The sequence below is a fragment of the Montipora foliosa genome, chromosome 3, assembly GCF_036669935.1.
Source record: "Montipora foliosa isolate CH-2021 chromosome 3, ASM3666993v2, whole genome shotgun sequence".
NCBI lineage: Eukaryota > Metazoa > Cnidaria > Anthozoa > Scleractinia > Acroporidae > Montipora > Montipora foliosa.
The window spans coordinates 31,353,393-31,380,210 of NC_090871.1; the positions used below are offsets into that span (position 1 = coordinate 31,353,393).

Here is a 26,818-nt window from a genome sequence, read left to right on the forward strand (position 1 = left end):
ATGCGATGCCGCAGATCATATAATACAGCGACATTTCAGTTCGTCATCACAAGATCATTAAAAATTAATTATTGAAGATCAAAAATATCGGTAAAAATTCAGACTTTGTGTCGCACTGAGACATGTTTGTTTGCGATCTTTACCTCCTTAAATAAATATTTAAAAGTTTAAAAAGAGACAACGTTGGAAGAAAGTTTTCGCCCCGCGAAAAAAACACTTTTCCAGGAAAAATATCGGGGACTGATATGTCGTTTCGAAACTTATTTACATGCAGTATAAAAGATGTGCGACGATTTTTGCATTTTAAACATGATATATTAAAAGTACAACTAAAAATAAATTAACAGACCTGAAAAGGACCTTATCCTATTCAGTGGTGAAAGATCTTTTTTTGCAAGAGTTTAATGGGTTTTATTTTCGCTGTTTCCTTACTAGTTTTCATGCAATCACTGGTTAAAATGAAATTGCACCTGTCTTCAAATTTATCACAAAAAGAAAAAAATTCAACGCGCGCTTGACACATAAAGTGAAGTGATTTCCGTGCGGGAATTGGTGCGCTGCGAAGAAACGGAATCAGTAAAAACAAGAGAATTGCTATTATTATTGGCAAAATGGAGCGCATCTCAAAAGCGTTTTGTCGAAGGAAGGTTATCGACGCAACCACCATCCACAGAACAGAGCTTCTACGCTGTTTGACAAAGTTGGATTTGACAACGCTTGGTGTCGCTTCGACATTAGGGGTTGGTGTGTACATCCTCACTGGAACTTTAGCGCGAAATATAGCTGGGCCTGGTATTGTCTTGTCGTTTTTAGTGGCCGCTTCAGCCAGCCTTCTCGCCGGTCTTTGTTATGCCGAATTTGCAGCCAGAGTTCCCCGAGTTGGTTCGGCTTACACTTTCAGTTATGTCACCATCGGTGAATTATGCGCTTTCATAATCGGTTGGAACCTGATTCTCGAGTACGTAATAGCAGCGTCTTCGGTGGCTCGAGCTTGGAGCTCTTACTTAGATTCTGCTTTACTAAACGACGTCATACGAAATTTCACGATGTCTAGCATCGGAAGACTCGGCGCTGCTGGGGCCATTGCAAACTATCCTGACTTTCTCGCGTCTTTTGCAGTTCTTGTAATTACAATAACATTATGCTTTGGCGTAAAGATTACTTCGATGACAAACAATGTAATAACAGCCATCAACTTATTGGTCTTGATATTTATCATCATTGCTGGAGGCAGTTTTGCTCAAAGCAAGAACTGGACCGATGATTTTTTGCCATACGGATTTTCTGGCGTGATGTCTGCCTCCGCATCGGCTTTTTACGCATTTGTTGGGTTTGATATTATTGCCGCATCTGTGGAAGAATCAAACAATCCTTCAAAAGATGTACCTGTAGCTACAATACTCACCATAGGTAAGTTTATGTTATTTTATTTGTAATTATGTAGGCTTTTAGACTTTTTTCAGCCTGCTTGAATAAAGATGCTATTCACCAGCTGGCGTTTTATCTTCTTGGCGGAGAACAATTATCAGAATTAACTCGTGAACTCGCGCCGAAATCGCTTGAGAAATCACACAAAGATAGCTTGGTTAAACCTGCTATACTGAAACTAAGCCACGTCATAAAAGACTCGCTATACGATCACGTTTCAGTCATTATTAAGGAGCTCTTCCTTTAAAAATGACCATTTAAAAATTTCTTCGCTAAAATATATTGTCGTGGCATTGGGTAAGATTTGACTGTCCACAACGAAAGATAATGTAATGAAAACAACTTGTAAAGTAGCTGGTTAGCTAAGTGTTTGGTCACGTTAATAACGTCAGGTCATCTTGTTCCTACGTAGAAGGACCAACCAGGAGACTTTGTCTCCGAAAATTAGTGCGACTGGAATGTGACGGAAGGCTTGAACTACCCTACCTAAATGGCGCTGAAATATACATTTGTGATTTATTGGTCTGTTGTGCTCAACTATTTCAAGAAATTTAACAATCCAAAAACATGCATCCGATCAAACTGTCGAAGAGTCGCAAGTTGTAGTCAGGACAGCTTCTTATAATTAAGTAAAGTACAATCGTCCCTGAGAAGGACTGTTTGAGATGACATTGACTGACGTCTCGACAACTTGAGTGGAAGTCATCTTCAGAGTCAAGTGATTTGTGTAACGTCAATAGATACTATAAGAACTCCGGTCGTAGATATCATTGGTCAACTATTCGTGGTGTTGTTGGTCGACTGTCAGTTGAGCCTAGATGTAATTGGCTGGGAAGACTGAACAGTGATTGGTGCGTTTCGATCCGTCTATAGGTCGTCACGGTTACTGCTCCTGGCTTATATCTGGGAAATGGATCCCAGTACATATTAAAATTATCTCATTGCCCCTCGCTTTAAGCCCCAATTGAAGACTTCTTTCTTTACATGTAAAAAACAATACATACTGAGGTAGTTTTGGATTCGTTAACCTTTTTTAAACTTCTATGGTTTTTTCAATCATTCTTAATTTCAGCTTTATCACTGTAATTGTAAAGTGTACAGGGTTTTTATTCACTGATAAATTGGTTAATAACTTGGAGGGCTCTAGGTGAGCCTATAGAGTTTCTTTTTGATATTGCTTCAGTCGGCTTTGTACTGCTTTCATTCTTCCCGGGATTTTTTCATGTGTATCACGAGATAAAGTCTATCTTTTTAGGCAGTAGCTAGCAATTACCTAGTTATGCCTGGCAGGCATGACCATTAAGAATTACCAAGACACGACAGATGGAAAGTAACCTGTTCTTCCTCTTGGCAAGACCCAGAGACATTCTCTCACTCAACCCTCTATTGACCGTGACGCAAAGCGATTTGTGAAAGTCAGAGGAAAAATAGCTGAGAAAAAATGAATTATGGTGGTTTAATTAAATTCTCCCAAAAAATTCGGCCTCCTTATGGGGAGGGTCGGGAAAATCGGCAAGCGTTTGATGTGTGTCAGTTGCATTGTATGACTGAATGTCTGTATGGTGGCTGGGAGAGCTTAACATAAAGCATCTAATGATCATCATCTACACAAGATTTATCTGGCGGGTGTAGCGTGTTGATAGGGAGTTTAAGAAACCACGACGGCTACAGCAACGACAACGCCAAAAGGCAGTGATATTATTGGTTGAACGAACCAACATGATCGTGCTGCACGTGCGGCACGTATTTTTGAACATTTCTCTCCCGTACTCGTCAAAAATACTACATGTACGTGAAATTTTATGGTTTTGACGACAACTTGGACAAACTACAGTGAATCTTCACTCTTTACCTCAAATCCGTCCGTACCAATCCAGTATTAGGACACTTCGCCCATACTATATAATAATATAAACAAGATGGAATAATTATGAAATACTTCAAACTTATATTTTGAAGTGACGTTTTCGACGCCGTATCCGTCGAGATTTCTTAAACTCCATAATAAATGCTAGATTGACTCCCAGTCACCGCCTATGTTTGTACTTGGAGTACAACCTCGTACAACCATAAGAGCCATATGATAAGATGAAATTATATATGAAATGGATCACATATGAACTGCGAATATGAAATCAAGTGAAGCTATGATCCTCGCAGTTATGAAAGCAACTTTTGCAATAGAGTAGAGGAGCCTGAAAAATTCAGGACTTCAACGGGGTTTGAAGCCGTGACCTCGCGATAGTTGTGCGACGCTCTAACCAACTGAGCTCCCAACGTGGTTAGAGCGTCGCACCGGTATGGAGAGGTCACGGGTTCAAACCCCGTTGAAGTCCTGAATTTTTCAGGCTTCTCTACGCAATTGAAAAAGTTGCGTTTGTAACTGCGAGGATCATAGCTTCACTTACATACTTCACATACCCGGGAGAAACATGGTCTAAGCATATCCCAGGACGCTAAATCTCTTTGTTGGCTTGGTTTTGTACCCCACCGGAATTGACATTTCACGGAGCGACGTACTTGAACTTCTCATTCTATCGGTATTCATTTAACTGTCAGGAGTGCAAGGTATTCCTAGCAACATTAGATACCGTTTCGTTCCATTACCGGCATATTGGTTAGAGCTCTCGACAAGCCAACACCTTGTGTAAATTAATTATTTCAATTTCATTCACTCACAAAAACTCAATAATTTAATTTCGTCATTTTATAATAGGTTGATGTGATTTAACCTTTGTTAATCAATTCGAGCAAGAGAAAATGAGGGGACAGAGAAGGAGGCTCCCGGTCCACCCCTTGGTATATGTCATGTCCACGAAAGTTATTTTTAGACGAGCGGAAGTCTTCCGAGACGTCCGCATGCAGGCCAACCTCGGTCCGATGTTTGAAAGAAAATATATATTCATCAGCCTTCCACGTGCGCCATCATTTTCTCTTTTCACTAAGAACCTGAGAGCGAAGCAAGACTGCATGCGGACGTCTCGGAAGACAGACTTTCCCTCGAACAAAGACTTCCGCTCGTCTAAAAATAACTTTCGTGGACATAACATATCCCGGCCAACGCCTTGAGCCTACCTCTCTGTCCCCTCATTTTTTCTTGATTCGAGTAATAAACAGTGCGAAACCGGGGGCTATTTCTCAAAATCCACGAGCTCATCTGTCATTTCTCGATGACTGATTGATCCACCCTGTTTAAAGTAATCGAAGTATTCCCCGTTCCAGGTTCCCGTAAAATCCCATTCCTAATTCTCAGTCACGCGCAATCTCGTACCCAGAGTCCTAAGGCGTCTTGGTCAGCGCGTGAGCGCCCGGATAGACTCCATTTTCCCAGAAAACGTGGGTTCCGGTCTTATTGCGCGTGCTTGAGTTTAAACGGAAACAAAAAAGAGAAAACAGTTAACAGTAGAAATGGCGGGTTGAAAGTGTTCGAGAAACAATAATAATATAATAATAATAATAATAATAATAATAATAATAATAAATATCATATCACACACCATAAAGGAAACTGGAGAAATGATCACTGGCTTGCTGTAAGAGCGAGTGAAGATGAAACTTCTGACGCTTTCGGTAACTGTATTTTCACTGTTTCAGCGTGCATTCCATGATGCATAAAACACGATCGACAGATTTTTGTGGAAATGACACCAATGTCCTCTTCTACTACAATTTTGTGTTTTCGTGATTCTGAATGGCTTTGACAAGACCACCCTGCTAGCAGAACCTTTTTTTTGCTTGCTCGATTTTGGCGTTCTCGAGAAAGGCTCTGCATGAATCGAGTAAGATCTTTGAATATGCGCTGCATGTTGCCAGGATACAGTCTCGAACCCAAGCCTGATATGCCAGATCTCGCCGCCATCTTGGTTTTTCATGGTACAGCGGGCTCAATTATAACCATCGGTTTTGTCACTAAACGGACGCTCGCACTGGAAAAACCGGTTTGACGAGAGAAAACAAGATTGACTAGTCCAGAAGTTCGGGCTGCGGCGGCTTCAAAGAGTTGACGCGACTCGGGCAGAGCCTACTTTTCTCCTCCTCAGTAAAGAAAAAGAAAAAAGGAGGCTCTGCTCGCAGGGTGTGACAAGACTTTCATCCACGGATTTCTCCCCAAAGAGACTGATGAAATGTTTTCCTGCAGTACTTTTACAACAGCAACAGCAATCAGTTTTTAGCATCGTGGGAAAATTCCCGTGTAGCATTAGACACAATTTAAGCCCCTTCGTTTTATTATTTTTGGGATTTATATATTTCTGAGGTAGGTAGAAAAACAAGCAGCACTGAAACTAGTTTTAGATTTTGAATCTTTCTCCAAATTCTGGGGTTTCCGAATTACTTAACGACTTCCTGTGGGACGCGTGGACTACCATTTTTATGCAAGCGACCAATCCAAAAAAAGTTCAAGTCCATTATCCCAAAGTCTCTCCAGGTGCTCACCCGCTGATCAAAAAGCCCGAGGACTGTGGGTACGAGATTGAGTCACGAGTGAATTTCTTTCGAATCGATCCCTTTCGTCCCCAGAGTCCGCTTTTCTTTTGGTTAGCACCGAGAACACAGACTCTGGCCAATTCCAACTAAACTTATGCACAGTCGCACTGAACGCGCATTTTTGTAACCGTTGACAACCACTGTTGTTTCAAGTTTCTGAGCGTGCGTAGACGAGCCAGAAGTCCACAATTTGCGGACTGCCTGTTTTGGAAGGGTGAACTATTAGAGGTAGACGTATACTTACTTTATAGAAATCCCAAACACATTGTAGAAATTTTAAATACATTACAATGTGAGATACATAAGGAACCTATCCTGTTGGTCTTCTTGGTGCTGACCAAAAGGAAAGCGGACTCCTGGAACGCAATCGAGCCGAGGGAAGAATAATGACAGATACGTGAAAAAGGCGGGCACTCAAAAGGGACTGCGAGCAGTTTAGGGACGAGACGAATGCGATAATGTGTCTTGATATCTCAGTGACAAATGAGGTTGATCTTCAGGTCCGCGGTGACAACAATTAGCAACTTGACCTCCTAAATGGTCCACGGAATATCCCATCCGAAGATGGCGTTTTTGGTAAAGAGATTCACACAGAAGAAACTGATTGACTCGAAGTCGCTTTCGCAATCTGAACTGTCTCGATGTTTATCGACATTCGACTTAACTTCCTTAGGGATTGGAGGTACACTTGGAGCTGGAGTCTATGTATTAACTGGAGAGGTTGCTCGATCAATCGCCGGTCCAAGCATTGTGATTTCGTTCTTCATCGCCGCATTGGCTTCCGTTCTCTGTGGTCTCTGTTATGCTGAATTTGGCGCTCGCGTCCCGAAGGCTGGTTCAGCTTACATCTACAGTTATGTTACAGTGGGAGAACTCTGCGCTTTTGTTATTGGATGGAATTTGTTTTTAGAGTACGTCATCGGAGGTTCGTCCGTAGCACGAGCATGGAGTGATTATTTTGACTCGATACTAAACGATAGAATTCGTAATTTTACTCTGTCCCATATTGGACAAATGGACGTTGCGGGATTATCACATCCAGATTTTTTGGCATTTTTTCTTGTCCTTTTGGTGACCTTCATCCTCTCCTTTGGTGTTAAAAATACGTCTAGATTCAACAATTTATGCACATTAATCAATTTATTTGTGATCGCGTTTATAATATGCGTGGGTATCTACTTCTCGAAGGTCGAGAACTGGACGCGTGATTTTGCTCCGTATGGCGTTTCTGGAGTGTTTTCAGGGGCAGCAACCTGTTTTTACGCGTTTGTTGGGTTTGATGTGATCGCGACAAGTGGTGAAGAGGCTAGGAATCCCAGTCGAGTTATCCCCATTTCCATAGTGTTGTCTTTAGGTAAGAATAGCTTTGACCTTCACCAGTCAAGCCATGCATGTCTGCATTTACATTTAATATTCAAATAACTAATTCAGTTGACAACACAGCTCTGAGTCAGTGAGCTGTGACCCATTGGAATGAAAGCCAATAAGCAGCGTTTTGTCGGTTGGTGCTTTTTGAGGTCCTTGAGGTGAACTCGAGCGAACACAGAAGTGACAACAATGTAAACACTTTTGATCATTTGAGCGGCGACCACATCGACTGTAAGACTCCAAAATGACTCTGATTTGGGGGATGTGTGCAAGTCAACATTTTGATGGACAACATATGAAAGTCATGCATTGAGCGCTTTTCTGCCCGAACAATCGCCAATGCAACACAATAGACCTTTTGACCGATACGGCGGCCATTTTGATTTCTATTGTTTCGAAAGACATTATGGGATGCCCAGGGGGCAAATTAATATGTATTTTCCCCCTGGGCATTCCATAATAGCTACTTGAAACAATAGAAATCAAAATGATGAAATGGTATATGAAATGAATCATATGAACTGCGGATATGAAATCAAGTAAAGCTATGATCTTCGCAGTTATGAACGCAATTTTTACAATTGCGTAGAGAAGCCTGAAAAATTCAGGACTTCAACGGGGTTTGAACCCGTGACCTCGCGATTCCGGTGCGACGCTCTAACCAACTGAGCTATGAAGCCACTGACGTTGGGAGCTGGTCATTTGTGGGTTCTAATGGTCCCGTGAGGAATGAATCAATGATGAAATGGTATATGAAATGAATCATATGAACTGCGGATATGAAATCAAGTAAAGCTATGATCTTCGCAGTTATGAACGCAATTTTTACAATTGCGTAGAGAAGCCTGAAAAATTCCGGACTTCAACGGGGTTTGAACCCGTGACCTCGCGATTCCGGTGCGACGCTCTAACCAACTGAGCTATGAAGCCACTGACGTTGGGAGCTGGTCAGTTATGACTACGCAATTGTAAAAATTGCGTTCATAACTGCGAAGATCATAGCTTTACTTGATTTCATATCCGCAGTTCATATGATTCATTTCATATACCATTTCATCATTGATTCATTCCTCACGGGACCATTAGAACCCACAAATGACCAGCTCCCAACGTCAGTGGCTTCATAGCTCAGTTGGTTAGAGCGTCGCACCGGAATCGCGAGGTCACGGGTTCAAACCCCGTTGAAGTCCTGAATTTTTCAGGCTTCTCTACGCAATTGTAAAAATTGCGTTCATAACTGCGAAGATCATAGCTTTACTAGAAATCAAAATGGCCGCAGTATCTGTAAAAAGGTCTATTGCAAAAAAAGAAGAAAAGGATAAAATGGAACGGACTTGTGGATTGGAACTGTGGATTGACATTGCTTGTATGATTTTTCATACCTGCAGTGCTAGTGTTACTTTCCTTTATTATCCATCATATTTTCACTTATTATATAAACACCAACGAAATACCAAGTGAGCTTTCGTGTTGAAAAAATTCTTCAACATTCAAAGAGAAATTTCGAATCTCCGCGCGGCCATGTAATACCCTCTATGAACTCGCAGTTAACAAACTCTCAGGTGACTTGATAACTCAGATAGCAGGGCAGTGCAGCTCAGTTTAATGCTTCATTAAACTGAGATGATCTTTCGTTTAGAAAAACGTAATACAACATTGATAAAACGTGTCTTCGTCAGGAGAAGTAAGTCACCTGCAGCCACCAGAAGTTGCCGAATTGTTTGAAAGGTTTTAGTTGTCATCAGCGACGAAATAGAATTCGAAGACGTAAAGAGAGTCGTACAAGCTTGTTTTTAAAGCGTCAGGTCATCGAAATCCGGGATCGAAACAGTGGATTTTGTTTTCTTACGCTTGCGTCTGATTCAGACGCTAAGGGTGGCCGGAAAATTAGAGCCGAATTAAAAATTTCTTTGACAGTTAATTCGAGTCAACAAACCAAAAGGGTTGCTCGCAGGTGCTGTGAATGGTTTGTTTTTCCTTTTGTGCTTGAGAGTCAGAGTCAAGTAGTTCGCCCCTTATTGTCACACAGTAAAGGAAATGCGTTACCATGAAAAAGTATGCGAAAAACGAAAAGCCGTAATTCGGGGCCGCACAACCATTTTCTTCAGTGCACAGGTGCTTAGAATGTAAGAGAATCGGTAGATTTGGAATAATTTAGAGCAAAAGAAGTATCATCGGTTTAACGAACAGACCTTACTCAGGCTATCTATTTTTTTTGTGAAATTGTTATTATCATACCATGTGTTACAAAAATAACGATGAAAAGCATTCCTTGCCCCTCTCAATCTATAGATTGAAAGTATCCAACTTTTTCGTCAAGTTTGTTTGAGTTTCATCACTCAGGTAGTGAAAGCTGCACGACAGAGAAAAGTCCCAATGAATAGTGTCCCTTTTACAGGCCAGAGTACAAACTGAGAATTCCGTGCCCCATTCTTTGAGACTACGGTGTGGGCCGGCTACCTGTGAGAAGGGGCGTATGGTTTTCCGTCCCTACCCGAGAAGATTAAAATGTCTAACCATTTGCAGATGTATCACAGAGTCAGGACTTTCTCCTCAGTTCTTTAATGATCCTGAGGTCTGGCAGACGATGGAATCCTCTTCGCGGTGGTCTGATGCTCAAGCAACTGAGCCAACCAGTCAGCGGTCAAATTATTATTCAGACTCTAAGCACAGGGCTCAATCGTTGAACTTCAATATTCTTTAGTACTGAAATCTGCTCTGGAAATTATGACAAAGAAAGCAAGAACATGGCCTAAAATTCAACTGATAAGTGTCGTCTTATATCGAACGGTCGCTGTTGTTAGCTGGTTAATTACCAATCAGTAGAGTTTACTGTAAGCGCTGAACCGATTGAAAGAAAGATCGTGATTGTGTTCTTCAATAGTCCAACAATTAATGGCGTCTCCAGTAATGTCAGCAAAAAATATGAAACGCGGCTACCGGTTGAAGTATCTCTGTAATTTAACTCTTGCGCCGTTTGTTAGTTTGATCTTTTTAGCGTCGCAGCAGATATTTTTATCGCTTCTTTTCAGCGTAAAAAGGATCAAAGATCATTTAGTTCCCTGTTTCCTTTGTAGGTGTATGTTTCCTGGCCTATTTTGGGGTCTCCGCCGTGTTAACACTCATGTTACCCTACGATCAGTTAGCTGAGAGAAGTGCTCTTCCTGAGGCATTCGCCATTCGAGGGGCCCCGTGGGCCAAATACATCATTACTGTGGGAGCCCTCTGTGGACTGAGCGCCTCTCTTATCGGAGGCTTGTTTCCTTTACCAAGGATGCTCTACGCCATGGCGAGTGATGGCCTCATTTTCAAGTAAGAGCGAATTTCTCTTTCTCGGTTTTTTTTGTAAGATCAGATAGTTGACGTTAGTAAAAGAAAAAGGCTTTCATAAGTCTTACATCATCGCAATAAACTTGGCCATTGGAAGTCTGAAAAAACTCAGATTCGAACAGGAGTCGAACCACCCTTATCCTCAGAGACTACGATCCTTGCGGACAGCAAAAGGACGCGCTGTCGCAGTAGGGTTTCATTTTGAATAGTTGGTAACCACAGGAGTTCATTATGGGGGAGCCTGTATCTGCCATGCTTGGCCTTGGAGTCAACCCCAGATATAGAACGCCTCCCTTGGGAAATTCAGCACGCCCATTGTTGGAAATGCCAATCAAAACAAGCTACTTCAGAGTCAAGGTCAATATGATACTTTTCGCGGGAAAAACCTGTTCTTAAAAATAGATTTACTTTTTTATTATTTTTATTTTTTATTTGATTTACCGTAATTTTATTTTTTTCCCAGCAATTATATTTATTTCAACACAAAGAGCATTACTTACAAATTACTTCAGTTATTCGACTGTACTTACATTATTGACAGTAAGATACTTCACTTACTTACAAAACAGTATTTACACTAACAAAATACATAAAACACTAAGCACTACTTACAGATGTTTATGACTACTCGCAAACATAGTACTAGGACCTCAGAAGTGCTAATGGTCAGGAAAGAGGAAGGAAGCTGAAACTAGGGGCGCGTTATTTTGGTACTATTCCTTAATAGGAATTCACGGAATAGGCGGTATTCGTATTCTTTTGGGACCTATTCCGTTTTCGGAATGAATGGAATACTATTCCATTCATTCTGCTCCCGGTAGCAGAATTAACGGAATGACCGAAATATGGTTCCCTCCGAATAGGCAGAATATGCGTTCTTTTGGGAAAGTTTTGGCGGGAAATGATACGCGGCCGGCTGGTCGCCCGCCGGCGGCTTGAAATTTGTAAAAATGTAAATGGAATAGCGATGCAAAATGTCTACTGTAGGGAACACATTTGCACTACGCAAAGCACTCACAAGCACAAAAAGGTTCTTCGTCATCTCCGCCTCAAGGTGTCTAGCAAATGAAGCAAACCGAAAAGTCGAAAAAAAAAAACCGCCAGAAAACTGGTTCTTCCCGCCATATTTTAACATTTCGTGGTCCAAACTTTCGGGAAACCTTTTTCGCTCGCCTTGCCAACGGGATTGGTGCATGCGCAGATACAATAGTTCCCAGGTCACCTTCGCGAAAAGCATTCCGTTTCAGAATATGTGTTCTTTTGCAAATTGATATTCCGTGTATTCTGTTATTCCTAATCCGGAATGAGAATAGTCAGGATACTCCCAAAAGAATACACTCTAGGTTCACCCAAACCGCAAATCTTCGTAAATTTGGAGGTTAGGATAAGTATTTTAATTACCAACACAAGAAACAGGAGAAAACAAAATGTTTCAGAAAAGGTACAAATGGTTCCCATTTCTTTAAGACGGTCGCTTGAGTTTTTAGGACTATGTAGATATGCTTGAAGTAACATAGGAAATCGATTAATTTTGGACTGTTCATTTAATGTTTGCATAACTAGATGTAATGCTTGGCGAGCAAAAGGCAAAAATTTATTTGGAGGTTGCTTTTTGATCTATCTGGCCTTACACCTAGAGCAGTATGTACTTGAAGAAAAATGTTAATTATTTGACAGGACTTAAGCCACGAAAAAACATTAATCCAAAAATCCTGCGTTATCATAGTTCACATTTCCAAAAAAATTGTAACAAGCTTTCTGCTTCGGAGTGGCAGAAAGTACATTTATCATCTTCAAGAACCTTTATCTTTTTTGAAAACGTATTAGTCGCCAGACGGCGATGCAAAAACTTATAATTGAAGGTTATCTGTTTTGAACTTTTTGTACACTGAAAAGCTAGCTGATACACTGTCCTCCAGTCATTCTTTTCGTCTGGTGACAGATTAGTTTTATTGGACCATTTATGCTGACAAATGTGAGGTTGTTCGCTTTTAGATGAAATAAGCTTGCCATATGCAAATCTAGCTGGCGTTGTACTCTTTGGGAAATTCATTAATGAACAATCATGTCTTGGCAGATCCTTATTTTTACTTAGGCGATTGATAGCAGAGACTATTCCAAAGTAAGTTAGGGGCTGAACTTTTAAGTTATATTATTTTGAAAGTCAGTCCAACTAAGAAGGTCGACAGAATTACCTTTCAAATACCAATCTTTATAGAAAACAGGTTTATTTCCAATACGTATCAAAGAATTATGCCATAAGGGTAACGTTGTTATCTTTTCGTAAAAAAAAGATCGCTCCAAATTTCTAAGATTTCTTTAACAAAGGGACAAGATTAATTAGACATACTTAAGATGTCACTTTTATACAGATTACCATATAATATTAAGTCTCCACCAAATTGATGAGATTCCAGATCAAAGAATGTTTTCCAACTGTCCTTATTGTTAACGTCAAGTATTTTTTAATCCAGATGGCTTTTAAGGATTTATTGAAGGAGAAAATGTCAATCATTTTCATTCCTCCTTCTAAGTAATCATTTATCTTAACATTTCCTTTTATTTTATCTCCCTTATCGCTCCATAAAAAAATTTAAAAAATTGAGTTTATTTCTTTCAAAATCTTATAATTTGATTCTAGAGGAGAAAGAATGTATACTTTTTGCGACGTCACCAGACTTTTCAACACAGCAACTTTTCCTAAAAGGCTAAGTCGACGGAACTTCCAACAGCCTACTATCGCTTTTACTCTTTTGAGTTTTTTATTGTAATTTTCGGACAGTTTTGTGCCTTCGTTTGTCGAGAGCCATACACCAAGATTCTTGACCTTCTCTTTTGGCCATTTGAAATTTCTCTCACGGCAAATTTTAAGATCCGACCTTGCGTTTGTACCTATCCATAAAGCTTCCGTTTTACTATAATTAAGACTGAGGCCAGATGCTTTACCAAATGTCTCCAATAAATTAAGAGATTCTTTTAGAGATTCTTCGGAGCCGTTTAACACGAATGCTGTATCATCTGCATGTGTATTGACTCAATTTGATTTCTTTGCCATTTTTGACTATGCCCTTAACTCTTTCATTTTTGCGAAATGCTTCCGCCATTATTTCCACAGCAAGGACAAACAGATAAGGAGACAAAGGGCAGCCCTGTCTTACACCTCAACTAAGCTGAAAAAAAAATTGCTCGTCCTACCGTTATTTAGAGCGCAACTTTCGCTATCAGCGTAGAATTCTTTTATCCAGTTTATCAGAATTGGTCCAAAATCAAAGTGTTGAAGAGTTTTATACAAAAAAGACCATTCTAATGTATCAAAAGCCTTCTCAAAATCAAGAAAGAGGAGAAGCCCGGGAATATCCTTAGCCGCTGTATATTTAATGATACTGTGTATTGTACGAATATTTTCTCCTATAAATCTGTCCTTTATGAAGCCAGTTTGTCGTTTCAAATAAGCGTAGAAGTACTGTCTTTATACGATTAGATATGGCTTTGGTTGCAATCTTGTAGTCACAGTTTAAGAGCGTGAGTGGTCTCCAACTTTTAATTTAAATAAAGCAAGATCCGAGTTCTTGTTTGGTATCAACTTTATAATCCCGCGCCTTTAAGATATTGAGAGCCTTCTCGATTCATAAGATTAATTTAAAGAATTAATCACAATTCGTCCTACATGGCTCCAGAAAACTTTACTGATAAAATCCACATGGCAATCCATTTGTTCCAGGCATTTTACTTGAAGGCATACTATTCAAATTAAAGCTTTTAAACACTCTTCTTCGTTAATTAATCCTTTACAAAAAGCTCGTTCTTCTGCGGTCAAAGTTTTTTCTTCCGGGCTGGGTGGGAAAGAAAAAGCCTCAATGTCCTCTTCGCCAGCTTTCGAATTCGTGATAACTTCGCTTATGTCCAGAAATGCACGCAATCGCAAGAATAACAAATATAACAACTGTGCAAAAAGAAAACAAAACAAAAATGACAATTATAGCAAAAAGAACGAAAATAACAAATCAAGCGAGCGACACTGGCAAATATAACAAATCACTGAAAGAGAGAAGGGAAGGGGGCTTCATAAATGTAACAAAAATACCGAAAATTACAATTATAGCAAAAATAACGAGAATAAAGGACAATTGTTTCTCCCGCTTGCTTGATTTGATATTGTCGCTAAATTTGTTATTTTCGTTATGTTTGTAGGGCCGCCTTCCCTTGTCTGCCTTGAAGAATTGTTATTCTTGCTGCTGTCGTTTGCTTCATTTGATATTTTGCAATTTTTGCTATTTTCGTAATATTTGTGGGGCCCCCTTCCCTTTTCCGTCTTAAAGAACTGCTATTTTTGTGTCTCTCGCTTGCTTGATTTGATATTTTCGCTAAATTTGTTATTTTTGTTATTTTCGTTATATTTGTGGGGCCTCCTTTCCATGTCTGCCCTGAAGAATTGTTATTCTTGCTGCTGTCCCTTGCTTGATTTGATATTTTCGCTAAATTTGTTATTTTTGTTATTTTCGTTATATTTGTGAGGCCTCCTTTCCTTGTCTGCCTTGAAGAACTGTTATTCTTGCTGCTGTCCCATGCTTGATTTGTTATTTTTGCTATATTTGTCGAGTCCCCTTCCCTCCCACTTTCAGAAACCGGGCTAGGAGTTTCAGCCCGGGTTGAAATCTTGTCCATGTAATCGCAACTTTCATTTCAAGAGGATGTCTTTCAAAACCCGGGCTGAAATTCGTCATGTAATCGGGCCCAAAGACTGATTTTGCGAAAGTCGATAATTAGTGGACTTCCTGGTTCGGATTTAAGTAGTGGTCGAAAGGATTTGAATTTTGCCATGTACCCATAATATTTACCGAGAGTAAGTTTACAAGTCTTGAACTTGATTAAGGCCTTCATATTGAAATCAGTTTGTTTGGAACTTGGAATTTGTTGTTTCTAGAATATATAATATGTCATATGTCATGCGAGCCTGGCAAATGCAAGCTTGAATGGAATTCGAACCAATAAACGTGCAATTGCTTTGCACTACCCTAGCAACTGAGCTATCAACCCAGGTGGGAGATTGTGAATTCTATTTCTTAGTATGTTTGAACCGTGGGATGGACATGAAAGTAATGAAAGTTAGAATATATGAAATTTCTAATATTTTAAAATCATTTCACTCACGACTTACGGGATAAAACGTGAACTCGCAATCGATCAGCTCCCAGCCGGTTTCATGGCTTACTTGGACGATCAATGCAGCGCACTGGATGATCATGGCTTCCAATTCCATTCAAGCTTTCATTTTCCAGGCTTGAATACAACTGCTATAGTCGCTTTTCTAATTGCGATGAGTTTTAATCTCTATTTCATTAGGAATTTCAGAGGAAATGATCCTAAACTACCATCAGTTGGCGAATGAAAGGGATAGACCCTTGTTGAAATTGGAAAGAATTTATTTTCTATGTCTCATTGCAGGTTTCTAGCTAAAGTGCACCCTAAAACAGAGATTCCAGTTATTGCCACTGTCTTGTCCGGCGTACTAGCGGCGTTCCTTGCCTTGATATTCGACCTTGCTGCTCTGGTTGAAATGATGTCTATTGGTACTCTACTCGCCTACACGATAGTGGCCTTGTGTGTTCTCTTGCTCCGCTATCAGCCGGGCACTGTGGGCATTGTTAAAGGTGAAGAAGACATATTTTCCACCATTGAAGACAACTCAGTTCAAGGCGAATACGAAAAGGAAGATACTCGACTGATAAACGAAACTAATGGTCCCACCCTCGAAACAGCTGGTCGTGCAGCTCTTGGAATCTACTGTAGCCTAGCTGTGTTTTTCTTCACCAGTATCTTCGTAATTTGGGGAGGCGAGGCTCTTCTCAAGGCTCAATCATGGGCCATTCTTCTGGCTGTTGTATTAAGTGTTCTCCTGATTGCCAGCATAGTGCTCCTTGTGCGTCAGCCCCAAAATAAGACGCCCCTACCGTTTAAAGTGCCTTGTGTACCTGCAATCCCTTTGCTCTCAATATTTATCAATGTATTCCTGATTCTGAAGCTGTCGTATATGACGTGGATACGGTTTGCTGTTTGGATGACAATAGGTGAGTTGCTTTTTATCATTACACTCATTGTAAGTATTTGGGACCAAGCTTGACATTTGCTTTTAGTATATCCTTTTAATTACACTATTTAGCATTTCCTTTCTTCATGGGACTAGCGCACGGTTTTTTCCCAAAGAAAAACCACAATGAACCGGATACGAAGTTCCTATGGAAACGGGTTTTCAGAGCTTCGGAGATTCTGAAAAACGGACTTAAGCACCAAGGAACATTGTTAAGGTCTCGCGACTGATTTGAATCAGTTCAGTTTTATTAAAAGGAATGGAATATCTCAGCATCTCGCCTCGATAAATTAGTGAACACCAAGTTAGTAAAAAGTGGAGTAGATTTCGTTGGTCATTTTGGAAACTAGTGCTAACCTACTATTTTGACATCGTGATTTTGGGGCCCATATAACGCGTCAGTGCCGGTTAATTCTTGTTGAATTTATACTTTTGTTCAAGTGCAAAACCAAAGCTAGAAACATATCATGGTTGAAAACCCTGACTGATAGGTGGCTATTTGGAAAACGCGCCCGTGTTAAATTCGGTAATTTCGAAGACAAATCCAGCCTACGCTTGTTAAGGTTCACATTGCAACCGGACCACGGTTGTTCAAAGGTTGGATAACTATCCAGTGGATAAGTCGCTATCCAGAATGTAAAATACTTAAAGAAGGATTTTCGAACACGCCTTGTGCTTAGAGTATGCATATTCACAGTTACGCGATCAAATATTTAAATCTTTGCACAGATTAAAAATGTTGGATAGTGACTTTTTTATCGGATAAACTTACACGGCCTTGCAGACTGGGGCCTGGTTGACATTGGGACATAGTGCCGCCCGCGCTCCTTTGAACCGTGATGATGATGGCCTTTTACCCTACATCTATTTGCATCTTATTAAAAGAAAAGGACGTTAACTATTATTAGGGGCACCCTTTCCCTTAATACCAAATAGGCTATTTCCGAGTTCATGTCTGCCTCCTCTTCAAAGCGAGTTCAAGTGCGAAGTTTTTCTTATGAAAATTAGTTTTCATTCATATGTAAAGTAGAACTCATTACCATAACAACAAATTCGCACTTAGACTCGCTTTGAAGAGGAGGCAGACATGAACTCGTAAATGGCCTATTGGTGACACATAAATAGGGGACTCTTGTGATAACGTTGGATAACCCCTGAGGAGGGCAATAGACAGGAGTGTGGAACGTTAGGACTTTGAATTATAACTTTATAAGCTGCATTCAAAAATCTTCAACCATATTAGCATCGAGCATGTCAGACGAATCCAACCATTTGTAGTAGCGGGATATTGAGCCGGCACAACCGCATGCAAATAGATTTGCTGACCTCATTATCACTGTTTACATTTTGTCTCATTAACATACGGGTTTGCGCCACAAAAGGCACAAATTGACCTCGAAAGGTAAAAGTAAGCGTTTAGCTTAGTTTAATTCCCAATTTTAAGCGTTTTGGCTTTGATAACGAGCGAGTTATTTGTTATCAAAAACTGGAAAATTCTTGGGTGGCAAAAGCACTAATGAGCCCATACATTTTTTTTTGCCAAATTTCGAATTTTCGAAGCGTCAAAGTTTCATTAGGCAATGCGCTTTCAATATTCAGTACTTATTTTTTAGATGGTGTTTAGAAAACGATGGGCTCATGCTAATGTGGCAAAAAATGTAAACAAAGATTCCCCAATTGGACACCTCTTTCACCGCACCATGCGGTCTCCTCTTGAAACATACGACTTCCTAAGAACGTTGGACTCTCTAAAAAAAATTGGTTAGATGCCACGAAGTAGGTGGCATAGCCTTAACCATGTGTTGTAGGTTGAAAGTCCGAAGACTTTTCTCGTCCTTATCGAGGGAGATGCTAACCTTCTCTCGGCTCATACAACACGTCTTAACACATGTGTTTGTCATGTTTTTATGCGATAAAAACATGTTTACCCTTCACTTGTGGTAACACAATTTCTACTCATTCTCACACTGAAGAATTGTCCTAGTTTTTAATAAACCGGAAAGCGTACTTATACTGATTGAAAACTGTATTTATAAATCATTGCTCCTTATTTGTATTTATGTAAAGATATCCTTTTTTTATTTTGCACTTTTCCTTCTACGCATGCGCAGTATAAATGTAAAGAATATGCCCTCCGTTTCTTGTCAATGTCGTACTTTGTACCTTCTTTTGTCTCTGCCTTTTGCGTTATAAAGTTTTGATTTTCATTAAAATAAATATCATCTCAAATGGGCAGTCGCTTTGCAATCATTTTGGAGACAGTCATTGTCTTCATTGCTTTCTCTGCTCATTATTTTTATGAAGGCGTAAATCAGAATTTCTTGTAATCTTTAATCGTGGATATTGCGCAACATTGTGTTCACATCAGTCCAGCACAGAGTGCACAGAGTTACAGTTACAGCAGCGGGAACTCGAATACTTATTTTCAATCTCTAGACTGACTGTGAAACCAACAGTCCAAGGCAAAAAGGTACCCAAGATTTCGTTGATGATGGCTATTTTTTTTGCGCGACATAAAATTAAAGCTGCGTCTTCTCCTAAATAGCTCTCTGCTGATCAAAATGTTTTGTACCCGCAACAAAAAATTGTATATTGCTTCCCCCCAAATTTAATTTTATTGCATCCATTTTTATTTTGCGCACCAAAAGTAAAGAAAATGTGTACCTTGTTTATTAAACGAACAGATAACGCACATAAAGGAACTCTGCAAGCACATGGAGATACGAATAACTGGAAGTGACTTACCGGAAAATAAACTATTCTTCTGTACTGATTCCGCTGTATATATAGTTATAAATAAAGTGGCAATATATACAGGTTTTCCTTGTTTTACTACTATTTAAGGAAGTGAGGGATGGGTGTGGGGGGCGTTTATTCGAGAGGGGCGCTTGTTTGACATTATGGCCTCGGGGTGGGCGCTTATTAGGGAGAGGGCGCTTATAAGGGCGTGGGCGATTATTCGAGGAAATACGGCATTTGCCTCATATTGCACCGAGCGGTAGGTAACTGAGATTCTCGAACAGACAGTGGTAGCTCTCAGTTTTACGAAGTTTTCTGCACGGGCTGCTTTCAAATCTTACCCATGAAATGTATCCCAAAGCAGTTGTTACCCAGACAGAAAAAGCAGTAAACTATCAAACTATCAATAACCCATTGAAGCAAAGGAATAAAAATAATTCTAAAATAAATGCGATAAAAACGGTTTTTCACGCAATGAAAATCGTGCAGAGGCTTTTAAACTAAGCCAATTGTTTCGTTGTCATATTCGACGGCATTTTATCTATAGATAGTTTCACAATTTAGAAGTATTAAGAATTCTCTTCTTTCCATTTCAGTGTTTTTTCACCAGTAAGAACACCTGTTATAACCGGTGTTTAGGTGCTTTTTTAACTGAAACTAAACAACAGGTTGTCCTCACAGACACGATCAAAGTGTAAACACTCCTTACGCGATTTTAGTGTAGCGGGCAAGGCCAGAATCGACGGTTGAAATTTTTTGATCTGAAGTTAGATTCTCTTTAATAGATTGTCCTTGAGCGCAGAAACAGTTGAAAGAATTGGGATGTGATCACTGTAATACGCAGCAGGGTGAACGTACGTGGCGCATCGTGTAATCGCCGAGAAATGCGCTGTTGGTTATAATCATCGCTAAATTTTTCTTCGCTGGAAAACCGCTTTTTGTAAGATGATTTTTCATTTTTTTTAAAGAGGAAAAAAGAAAAGTAGAACAAGCTACATTATGGAATTTAAGCCTTGAAGAAATGCGTTGCTTTTGGAAGTTTTGGAGGCGGAAGTGGATAGATCCAGCATCTTTAGCAGACACAAAACTCGCTCGTTGTTTGTCTCTGATTGATTTGACCGCTTTAGGAGTTGGTTGTACGCTTGGTGCTGGTGTTTATGTCATCGCTTGTGAAATAGCTCGCGATGTTGCTGGTCCCTCCACGGTGATATCATTTTTTATCGCTGGAATCGCATCGGTTTTATCAGGATTGTGTTACGCTGAGTTCGGCGCACGTGTACCTAAAGCTGGCTCTGCTTACGTTTACAGCTATGTTACTGTAGGGGAGTTAGTCGCGTTTATTATTGGCTGGAATCTGGTGATGGAATATATGATAGGAGCTGCTGCTATTGGACGAGCGTGGAGTGCATATTTCGATTCTATGGTACATGATAAAATTAGATCCTGGATTCTCGAAAATGTTGGATCCATCCAAATGGAAGGACTTGGTGGCCATCCCGATTTCTTAGCAGCAGCAATTATTATAATCCTCACGATTATTCAACTGTTTGGTGTAAAAAAGTCTACTGTGTTTATATTCGGGGTGACTTGCGTAAATATTGTTGTCATTGTTTTTATTATTATCATGGGTATAATCTTAGCCAGACCTCAGTACTGGTCGGATTTCATGCCGTATGGACCTTCGGGTGTCCTTGCGGGGTCCGCTACGGCATTCTTTGCCTTCGTTGGCTTTGATGTCATTGCTACAGCTGGTGAAGAAGCAAAAAATCCAAGTAAATCAATCCCATTATCTATAATGCTAGCGTTGTCCATTTGTTTCTTTGCATATTTTGGCGTTTCTGCTGCAGTGACATTAATATGGCCCTATAACATGTTAGACTATGGGGCGGCATTACCGAAAGCCTTTGAGCATCGAGGAGCACACTTTGCAAAGTACATCATTGCAGTAGGTGCGCTTTGTGGAATGACAGCTGCAATCAATGGCGGACTTTTCCCGCTGCCGCGTTTACTCTACGCTATGGCCTCCGATGGACTGATTTTCAAGAGTTTTGCCCGTGTTAGCAAAGCTACCGAGGTACCCTTTGTTGGAACAATTTTCTCGGGGATTCTGGCTGGCTTTCTTGCAATGATCTTTGAGCTGCAGGCTCTTGTAGAGATGATGTCAATAGGGACACTTCAGGCTTACACAATTGTGTCTACATCGGTACTTATTTTGCGATATCAACCTGGAACAATAGGAATTGTGAGTAGCACCGAGGGAGACTCAGAATCGAGCCAAGACTGTCGATCGACAGACCTTCTTCGAGAGCCAACAGAGCGATCAGGAAAGATTTCAAAATGCATTATTTGGTTCTTGTTCTTTTACTTTTTCTGTTTTAGTGCTTTTCTGATCAATGGCCTTATCCCAATGTATCAAGGCGAAGTTTGGGCAATCTTTCTGGTGGGGTTGTTGGTCATAGTTTTCATAGCTGCTATTGTTTTGTTGAGCTTACAACCCAAGAGCTCAACATTGTTACCATTTCAAGTTCCGCTTGTTCCTTGTCTCCCTCTCGCTTCAATGTTTATTAACATATATCTTATGATGGAGCTTAATCCTGCCACTTGGATGCGATTTGGGGTTTGGATGGCAATAGGTGAGAGTGACAATGACATCCTAGGCTCGCACTGCGTGCGCAAGGACGCGGTATCTTGGTGTGCGACCCTGATTGCAACTAGCTTTCTTCTTTTTCAAACCAAACGATCAACCACTCACAAATAATTTTATCTAGATTCTACAAACTTTAGCTGCCATTTTGTGACGCCTCAATGCATTCACAATGCAAGGAAAAAGAAGAAAATCTCCAACATATTTTACCTGATCGCCACCAAAACAGTCTTGCGTCGGCTCAATGTTGTTGTTATAAGTGCTCTAAGCCGAAAGCTCACGGGTTTTTTAAACTTGCACCAAAAAAGGTGTTTTAAAGAACGTGCTTTTCGTTTTGCGAAGTGTTGGAACGGAACTGTTTGAAAAGAAATGTTTTCCGTTGCAAATAACCGTATGCCTTAGTGTGCAAAATTCGTTGAAACCTGATGGGGCTCTGTGAAATATCGCTCTAGATCTGAAAGTCTCTTCAGGGTGACGAAAAATCGAAATAAGTATAAATTTAAAATATTTTACCTAGGGTGTCTAACCTGTTCATTTCTCTCTTAAACAGGTTTATCGATATACATATTCTACGGGCTCCGGCACAGTGTGGAAGGCAAGAGGCAGAGCGAAGAAGAAGGTTATGTACCCTTACAACAAATGGACAGCAAAAAAAATGATCAAGGAGAGTAACAGGAGGATAAAACATAAAAAGTTTTCATCTGATCCACAAGAGATACTTCTTGTTATGTGAGGTCGAGGACTGTAAATGAAGTCTTGAGTTTTAGTTACAACCAAAAAACTGACGTTAGTATTAAACATACGTTAGTGACACGCGAAAGGACCAAACCAAAGAATAAAATATCGCATTAACCACTAAATACTGCAAAACAACTTTAAAAATTACAACAAACTTGAAAAGATGCATGGATAGACATAAAGGAAAAAGATTGAAAGGGATTTTATTTGAGTAAATTTTATTCTTGTCTTTAGAGCCCTCCGTTTCTTTGAATCATGTGTTCGACGAAACAGAGGGCTCTGGTCACACCTAAAAAAATATTTTTTTTCATCGGCTGATAAAAAGTGAAATATGGCGACCACGCTGAAAAAAGCGTGTACAAGTTTCCACGAAATTAGTCCATCCACTGTAAGGATATCATTTCCGGTCGCTGGGGAAGGAACTCTCCAACGTACCACAAAACGTTGTAAAAACATGAGGTGTTATTCTTTACATTTAGTTCTTACCATTGTGTAATGAAATGCGCTTCATTAATCATCACGGCGAAAACTCTGTTTTTAAAAGACGATCTTAGAAGTGTCCATAGACAAATTTTACTCTGTCATCGAGAAACAGAAAAGCATCTTGATTATTGCTTTGACCTTGCTTGAAAACTTAAGCGCCTACACCTCATTCTTTGAACTTCTCTATTTGATCGGATATGATCACATTGAGAGGGGAAACAACCAGAACACAGCAGTCGCTGACTTTTTCTTAACTGTCCACCATTAAAGGAACCAGCTGAAATAAGAGACAAGGAGCCATTATAGATGCGACAAGAGAAAAAATATTTCCCTTGATGCGACCAGAGCCCTCCGTTTCACCGACCACGTGACCAAAGAACCGGAGAGCTCTGGGGACGAGATTTACGAAACTGGGATGAAAATTATTTTTTTCTTGTTTGTGATGTAACGCAAGAGAGGACGATGGGAGAAAACACATCCACCATACATGGACCTCTTCCAATGAAAATTTTTTTCAATGTAATTTAGCCGTGGTCATGATGCGCGGCTATTTTAAAGTGCACCATACTCAAATATTTTTCATCTATAATATTAATCTTCCCACCTAAAGCAAACATGTTTTACCATTCTTACCTAAAAATTTCGCTTTTTATTCGCCGGGCAAAACGTGCGAAGTTATCAAAACCAGCAGTAATTTGGACCTGCGACCGTGATGTGAGAGGTATGAGTCTATTCCAGATTTGACGTCACAAACTGCTTTTCAATGCAACATTTCTTTGAAAACAGGAATGCAAAGTAGTTTGTGACGTAAAATCGAGAATAGACCCATTCCTCTCACATCAAGGTCGTGGGTCCAAATTACTTCTTGTTCTGCCAAGTTTACGTGGCTTGCAGTGCACAGAAAAAGAGAAATTCTGTGTAAGAATTGTAACATATGTTTTCACTGGATGGAGATTTATATTAGGAACGAAAAATATTTGAATTTAGGTGCAGTTTAAGGGAGACACCTGACTGGCTAGTTGCAATTGCTCAATGGACACGGGACCAAAATAACTTTCAAAGCATGACGAGACAACACGATCTCTTCCTCAAATAAAGTATTACCCTCCATTTTGATCACTCTGTCCCAGGACTTGTGGTAGCAAATAAAAAGAAAAAAAGTAAAAGCAGCCCCTGGACAGGATTTGAACCCGGAGCACCCACTTTGAAGGAACTGTTGTTATTCACTCTTAACCACTAAAGATCAACTGACTAGTCGAAGTCAGTTCCCACGGCCTGCTCCCGTCTGACCTTGTGGCTCGGTCGGTGGAGCGGCGGAGATCTAACCCGAAGGTCGTGGGTTCAATTCCCACCTTGGTCAGAGTTTTTCTCTGTCCTTGTGTGGGCCCAGTTCCATCAGTAGGGCTAACGCTCACATGGTTCCCATGGGATAACAATCTAGCACTTCACGTTACACTACACTCACTTCAGTTAATTCTGACTAGAAAATGTGCCGATTATTTACGAAAACTAATTAGCATATATATAAAACCATTGCTGAATAATGGTTGAGTCCGAAGCTTGATTTTAAAATGGTTAGCTTTCTCTTGAAGTTTGGTAACCGAAATTTTTCACCGTGTAAGCTTGCTTCTTTGCGGGGGTTAATACACGTTTACAGCGGCACATTTAAAAGAAAGAATTATTGACTTTAATAAAAAATAACTTCCTTGCTGTTAGTGATGTGTTCCCAGGTTCGAGTCCTGCGAGTTCAGACATTCGGGTTCGGCTTTGAAAAGAAATATATTCATTTCCCATGATCCCTATCAAGTTTTCAGTGTCCAAAATGAACGATAATTCTTCACTTGGAAGACATTGATCCTTCAATTGAGGGAGAGACTTGGTTGATAGAAACAGATTGAAAAAGCTACCATGGGGCCTGGGAATGTGTTCTCTCCCCCTATCCTCTCTTGTGTAAAGATAATTCATGAGCCAAGGGAATATATAAAACTGCATTAAGAGCGGAGATTTACAAACGATTTCCCCAAAACATCCCAAAGTATTGTGGCATAACCCCTTAAAGTGGTACTATGAAAAAAAATCAAATCTTATTTTCCTTTGAATTTCAAAACTATGTTAACTAAACAATAAGTGATCCAAGTTTTAAGCCTTGATTTCAAAAAGACACTTGTTTATTTTAACTGGAATTTTCCTATTTAATGGTCTTGAGGGAGCTGGATCGAGGAGAACATGACTTGAAAGACTCACTAGTTTAAGAATGCAATGCGTTTGTACGCGACGCAATTAATATGAATCACCTGGAGTTTCTAGCCTGCAAATACAGAGATATTTCCGGCAGACGTTTCTCTTCCCCAGAAATACATCTGTGTCCGCAGGCCAGGGAGATTCGGGCTTTCAGATTTTTAAACTCGTGTTTTTTATACATAATAAACTGCGATTAAACGCTGACATTTTAAGCTATTTAGTGGATGATGTCATGTTTCCCAAGATCCAACTCTCTGAGGTCCAGTTGGTCAGTTTTGAACATGAGTAATGGCGGACCGTGAAATCCAAAACTTACACTCGAAGTAAACAGCCTTTGGATAAAAATCAAAGCACAAGATTTTGTCAGGCAGGTGTTGAGCAAACACACTTTCAAAATTTGAAGAAAAAAAGGAGAGGGACTTTTTGATCATAGTACCACGTTAAATTCCTAAAGGAAATTACTGAAGAGCGAACGCAGCCTCAAAAGGGCAGTATTATTTCGGCCAATTTCGGCCCGTAAGATCACGAAAAGATACTCCGCGAATGAAACAAGTACAATTTGGTCGAGAGAAAGGACTTTAGTCCACATTGCCGAGACAAAATATCCGAACGAACAAGCAACAATTTGTTTGTTTTTTTTTTGATTGGCCGGTATAGAAAATTGCTCTTTAAGTGATCTTGGGTAACAGTTTGCAAAAGCTGTGTGGGTGCGTGGGTGCGTGGGTGCGTGATTACTATTTAAAGTTGGTCTCCGGTTTGACCTCGATATAAGAACCTGAAAATCTTTTCTTGGCTATTGTTTTCTTTGTTTTACATTATCCGTCTCACAGTGTCTTACACCGAGGATAAACCAGTCCCTTTTTTAAACCAATGTGCAACGTGATTCACGGCACAACACGCACACGCAGTACATTTTTCTTGGCCGTGAACGTTTCTCCGTCATTTTAGTTTCATAGTTATTTTTATTTTCGATTATGAACTCTATTGTAGATTAAACAGTGTAAACCCAAAATTTTCATCGCTTGAAGCTTTCCTTTGGAAAAAGACTGAATTGTCGGTAAAATAAGAGTAGCCTTACCATATGAATAAAGAAGGATTGTCGCGGTCATCTCTGGTTGTCTGTGTTCTATAGCTACCTTGTATAATTCGACTGAAATACACCGTGTATTTAAGCTAGATAAATTGAAGTGGTTCATGTCAAGACGCATTCAGAAACCTTTCCTCTGATCTAATTTTTTTTTCTCTTTCACGGATGCACTCGTTTCGACTGTAAA

General features: G+C 40.0%; 1 protein-coding gene and 1 non-coding gene across 4 annotated transcripts; one reads left to right on the forward strand and one right to left on the reverse strand.

The window, feature by feature from the left end:
• The first annotated feature begins 310 nt into the window (after window positions 1–310).
• LOC137997276 (cationic amino acid transporter 2-like) lies at window positions 311–23,376 on the forward strand. Of its 3 annotated transcripts, none has more exons than XM_068843170.1 (4): window positions 311–1,410; window positions 10,359–10,593; window positions 16,057–16,679; window positions 22,633–23,376. In XM_068843170.1, exons 1-4 carry the CDS (start codon window positions 612–614, stop codon window positions 22,752–22,754), a joined length of 1,779 nt encoding a protein of 592 aa, XP_068699271.1. In that variant the 5' UTR covers window positions 311–611; the 3' UTR covers window positions 22,755–23,376. The 3 variants fall into 3 exon arrangements, with proteins under 3 accessions (XP_068699271.1, XP_068699270.1, XP_068699272.1); XM_068843169.1 differs by lacking the exon at window positions 311–1,410 and adding an exon at window positions 5,973–7,267; XM_068843171.1 differs by lacking the exons at window positions 311–1,410; window positions 10,359–10,593; window positions 16,057–16,679 and adding an exon at window positions 20,393–22,071.
• LOC137998216 (U6atac minor spliceosomal RNA) lies at window positions 18,450–18,577 on the reverse strand. The gene has a single exon (XR_011122778.1). It is a non-coding gene; the product is annotated as a U6atac minor spliceosomal RNA (small nuclear RNA).
• Window positions 23,377–26,818: the final 3,442 nt, after the last annotated feature.